The sequence below is a fragment of the Myotis davidii genome, unplaced genomic scaffold (assembly GCF_000327345.1).
Source record: "Myotis davidii unplaced genomic scaffold, ASM32734v1 scaffold458, whole genome shotgun sequence".
In the NCBI taxonomy this organism is placed as follows: Eukaryota; Metazoa; Chordata; class Mammalia; order Chiroptera; family Vespertilionidae; genus Myotis; species Myotis davidii.
The window spans coordinates 2724996-2730438 of NW_006289819.1; the positions used below are offsets into that span (position 1 = coordinate 2724996).

Below are 5443 nucleotides of genomic sequence, written 5' to 3' on the forward strand. Positions count from 1 at the left end.
CCTCGGCATCACTCAGCCCGCCGCTGTCAGCTCGCGCGGCCTGGGTAGGGCCGCCAGAGTCGTAACCTGCTTCTTCCTGACATTCAGCCCATGAATGGCCTTATTCTGGGCCTTCGGGTGATTAATCCGCCAACACGACCAACACATCTGCGTGGGCAGGCAGGCCCACCCAGCTTAGGACCCTGGGAAAAGTTCCAGGGCTCAGCCCTTCCTCTGAGAGCCCCCTCTAGAAAGGGGGAGACCTGGGCGGCCATGAGCCACAGTAGCAGGGAGGTCTCTGTAGGAGGGAGCAGCTGGGCACGCAAGCCTTCGCTCCGAGCCCATACGTCTGGATGAGCCCTAGCATTAGGAGTCGCTGAGGATGTCGTGTCATGGAGGTGGGAAAATACAAGTGGCTGGGGTATAGCCCCTCTGCCCTATACAGGCCGGGCGGCAGATGGTGTGGTCTGAAATGCATCGAGTGAAACCCTTGTTACATGCTATGCACATGTGTGTTTTGTGTCTCACTGTGTTTGATATTATATGATATTTAAGAAAGCACTAAACTGTAATAAAGTATTTAATTTGCTTTTTATTTAAACACACACACACACATACACACACACAAGTGGCCTGGGGCAGGAACAGGGAGTGAGTCACTGGCTGGCTACACTGGCCTTCCAGGCAGTGAAAGGGAAAGAAGGAAAGTGAAGCTGGCTGTGGCTGTGGCTGAATGTAGATCTTGAAGGTCGAACCGGGCACTTTGACTTTATTCTGGAAGCAGTGGAGAAACAGTGAAGATTTTTGAGGAGGCTATAATCAGGCTTGTATTATCAAATAATTCATCAAATATTTATAGACAACCTGCCATCTGCAAGGTGCTGGTGACACATCCGAGAATAAGGCAGAGCTGTCCCTGCAGGGGTTTACCATCCAGTTGAATCACTTCACTCTGGCAGCCAGTATGAAGAGGGCATTGGAGAGACCAGTGAGAGATACAGCCTGACCTAAGAAGATCTGGAAATTGATCGGAATGGAGAGGCAGACACTGTGAGATTTTCCCTCTTCCACACTCAACTGGACTGAATTCTTGGGGGTGACTAGGTTTTAGTGAAATGAAATCTTTTTCTTCAGTAGCTCCTGGAATAGTGCTTTGCATATAATGATCTAATAACTGCTTATAGGATTGGATGGTGCAAATGCAGGTAGAACAGGAATTCAGAGAAGACAGTGGTTTGAAAGAAATAATATGTTCCTAAATGGTTGGATGTAGCTATATAGAAGTTCTGTCTTAGAGGGAAGAGGTCAGAACCAAAGTATACCTATGACCCAGCCCATTAGTGCCTGCCCTTAACAGGAAATGGCAGAAGAATTCAACTATTCAAAAGGCTCAAACTTCAAATTGTACACTAAGGCATACCTGATCTGGCTCAGTCTCCCGTTCCACCTGTGCCATTCTCCTGGGCCACATCCTATGCTTTAACCATTCCCCAAAGATGTCAGCATCCTTCATACTCCCCACTTCTCCAAGCCTTGTTCCCTGGCTCAACACAAGATACAAGGAGTCTCCTAGGCAATAAATCGTTCCTCTCCCCTTTCTCATAACCTTACAACAATGTAATTATTTGTATCACCCTTCCCCCACCCCAAGTTCTTCTCAGCAGGGGCTATGTCTTAGTAGTCTCTGTCTCCAGCATCCAGTCCAGCACCTGGCTCATTTGACCCTGCATGTTTGTTGAGTGAATATTAGAGTGAATGAAACAATGTGAGAAAGGGAAGGAGGTCGAGGGACCAAGAGTCAAGGAGGGGAGGATAGTAAGAATTCAAAAGCCCTTCTACTTCCTTGGAGTAGCAGTATTCATTGAGTCAATAAATATTTATTGAAAGCCTAATGTGTTCCACGCATACTTCAGTGGCTTCAGGATCAGAACTGTCTCCAAAGGCTTGAGTTAAAATCTTCCAGTTAGTACCTGTGTGACTTTCTGTAAGCTGCTGACCTTCTAGAAAATGGGGACAACAGTACCTATCTCATTGGATTGTTGTGAAGGATTAAAGAGCACGGCCAGTGTGGTTCAGTGGTTGAGCATCGGCCTATGAACCAGAAGATTACGGTTCAATTCCCAGTCCGGGCATATGCTCGAGTTGCAGGCTCAATCCCTAGCTGGGGGCATGCAGGAGGCAGCTGATAAATGATTACCTCTAATCACTGATGTTTCTCTCTCTCCTTCTCCCTCTCTGAAATAAAAAATATATATATTAAAAAAATAAGATTAAAGGAGATAACCCACGTGAAGTGCATAGCACTGTTTCTATCTCAACATTTAGTAGACAAGGTGGGGGTAACCAGTATATCAAGAAGGTATACATGTGTATGTAGATTCATGAGCATTCATTTAACAAATATTTCCTAAATGCTTACTGTACAAAGCACTTTTCTGAGAGTGCTATTGAGAGGTTTTGGATTCAGTGTCCATCTAGAGATGAACTAGAGAAGATCAAAGCAGACCATTATTGACAACAAAACTATCCCAGAGGCCAATCACAGTAATAGGGAACTTCAACTATCCATGTATTCACCTGGACCACACTGGCAAAAAGACCATGGCAAGCCCTCAGTAAATGCTGATTTATTACATGAATGAACATGCTGAAAGACTCACTTCATTTGATTTTTGTCTTCGTCCTGGGAGAAAGCATCTTCAAATATCTGATATGGACCACTTAACCCCAAGTCCTACCAAATGGCATCCCATGGCTGTGGGATTCCTGTAAAATACTCACAGTCTAGTGGGGAAGAAAGACACATAAATGAATAATTTGAGTAGCAAGTGTTACGTATTCCCACAGAGATAAATCCAGAGATTATGAAAGCATAAGGGTAGGGGTGGGGGACACTGTACTCCAAGGTGGGAGTTAGCTCTTGAAGGTTTCACAGAAATGACACCTTTGCTGAGCATTAAAGGACACTTTATAGAAGGGAGGGAAAGACATTACAGGCAGAGGGAAGCATGTGTTTAAAGGCACAGAAGCTAGACATGTGGCAGGTTTAGGGAGCTCTAGATAGTTTGGTGTGGCTCTAGCTCAGAGGGCATATGGGTAAGGGCAGGAAATCTAGGCTGGAGTCAGTTTATGAAGAGCCCTGTATTCCATGGTTTGAATTTTATTATCTTTTTCTGTCCTGGCTGCACACTAGAATCACCTGGGGAGCTTTTAAAATATCAATGCCTGGCTCTCACCTCCATATTGATTCTGATGATTTTTTAATGGGAAGAGGCTTGAGTGTGTTTATGTACTGTGTGGAAGGAAACAATGGGCTCCAGCATACACCTCACAGACTGAGATGTGTGAAAAAGAAGAGTAAGTTTGTCAATGGACCGGGAGGAAATGGAAGAGTTTGGGACCTGTGGGGAGGCCAGGTGGAAGGCCTTGGAGGTCAGAGGGTTCAGTGAAGGTTCCCACACCAGGGCAGGCTGATAAACTGGAGGGGTCTAGGAACTCAGTTTTGTTTTGTTTTTTTTTAATTTAAAAAATTTATTTATGATTTGAGAGAGAGAGGGAGAAAAAGAAAGGCAGAAACATCAATCTATTGTTCCACTTATTTATGCATCCATTGATTGATTCTTGTATATGCCCTAACCAAAGATAGAACCCGCAACCTTGGCATATCAGGACAACACTAACCACCTGAGCGACCCAGCCAAGGCCAGGAACTCACAATATTGATAAGGATGACCGGAAATCAGGTGACAATTTCCCCTGGGTCCCATCCTGTCTGACTGCCTCCTCACTCACTGCTCTCTAAGGGGTCCTTCTCCACCCTCTTTCCCCAGAAGGCATGGATTTACTTTCTCCATGGGTTTAGTCTGAAAACTGTCACCTGTATAAACTCTAACAACTCTATCATTATTTTAGGCTTTATATTTCAGCAGAAAAATTAAAGGAAAGTGGAATCAAACAAACAGGAATGGCAATAAGTAAAAAATAAGGTATATCTATATGGGAGTGAGTGAGTGAGTGCGTGAGCAGGTGGAGCAGTGGAATAGAGTATGGGAGAGGCGGGGCGGGGGGGGGTAGTGGTGGTGGTGGTGATGGGGCTGTTGTCATCTAAGAACAATAGAAACTAAGGGTCTAGGCTGAGGGACAACAGGAGTGTCAGGTAGCCTCCTAGGGGCTGTGTCAAGCTTCCCCATGCCCATCTTGTAAAGGACAAAGGGCACTTTCTACACAGCACTCACACGGGGGAGTTGAGGGGAGTGCTGAGTCTGTGAGGACAAGGGAGCCAAGATGAGGGTGAAGGGTTTGTCAGTTAATCATTCTACATGTCCCTGGGCCTTAGCCAGATAGAAGGTATACACTGCCTAAGGCTGGGACCTTGGCTGAGGAAAATGGAGCTGGAAAGACATCTGGCTGGCAGAAGGGAGAGGCTGTTTACAAACACTCATATCATCTGGAATTTGGGGGTTTGCCTGGACTCTTGAGAGGTCAGGCACAAGAGTAGGTAGCCAATGCCATGGGTATCAAAGAGTGTTCCCTGAACTGATCACTGAAAAAGAAAGTCAGAAGGAAGAGGGCTGTGATAAAACCTTCAGGAAGAGCTCTGGAGAGAGAAAAGGGGAAGCTTTGGGATAGGAGACAAACTCGGGGAGATTCTTAAAATGGAAGAGTTAGCAAGATCTGGAAGATGTGTGAGAAGAGCCAAGAGGGTAAAAGAGAAAATGTAGCTTACTATTCAGTACTTTCTCTGGCAAGCATGGGCCAGTTGCTTTCCAGGTGTTCTTATGGTTCAGCCTTGTAAGGTACTGTTATCACTGCTTACCAGATGAAAAGAATGGGATCAGAAAGGGTGAACGATCTTTTCAAGGTCACATAGCAAGGTGGAAGCAAATAGGTATTCTAGGCTGAGGAAAAGTGTGGATGAAGGGATGAATGGAGGAAAGCACAGTGACTCTGTTTGGTTAAAGAATAAGGTGAATGAAAGGCCTACTTATGATAGAAGGTTAAAAAGTAGGGTGGCCCCTATCATGCAGTGTTTTGAATGAAAGAACGAGGACTTTTTCCTGCCCAGTGTGGCTCAGTGGTTGAGTATCGACCTATGAAACAGTAAGTCACAGTTCAATTACTGGTTGGAGGAGGCAGCCAATCGATGATTCTCTCTCATCACTGATGTTTCTATCTCTCTCTCCCTCTCCCTTCCTCTCTGAAATCAATAACAATAAAAAAATTATTTTTAAGAAGAATGAGGAGTTTCATTTGTATTGGGTGTGTCCCTGATTTTTAAGAAAGGGGGTTGGTATGATCCCCACTGCTCTTTACGAAGATAAACCTGATGACAGTAAGCTATATTATCAAGAGAAAAATGAGGAATGGAGACCACCTGAGAGAACAGCTGAGAGGCACAGATGTGACACAATGAAGGCCTGAACCAGAGCAATCAGAGTGAGAAGGAAGAAGAGAGAGGCACCAG

General features: G+C 45.1%; 1 protein-coding gene across 3 annotated transcripts in view; it reads right to left on the reverse strand.

Annotated features, from left to right (window-relative positions):
* Window positions 1-362: 362 nt before the first annotated feature.
* MED8 (mediator complex subunit 8) overlaps window positions 363-5443 on the reverse strand; it is a 15917-nt gene continuing 10836 nt past the window's right edge. The window contains exons 8-9 of one of the 3 annotated variants that reach the window (XR_435609.2): window positions 2640-2763; window positions 673-753 (exon numbers count right to left, since the gene is read on the reverse strand). Coding sequence is in view for 2 of the 3 variants with exons in the window: in XM_006762603.2 (XP_006762666.1) it covers window positions 636-753 (118 nt within the window). In the remaining variant the exon portion in view is untranslated. Of the gene's footprint in view, window positions 754-2639; window positions 2764-5443 lie in introns of all 3 variants that reach the window. The other 2 variants (XM_006762603.2, XM_006762602.2) reach the window with 2 other exon arrangements.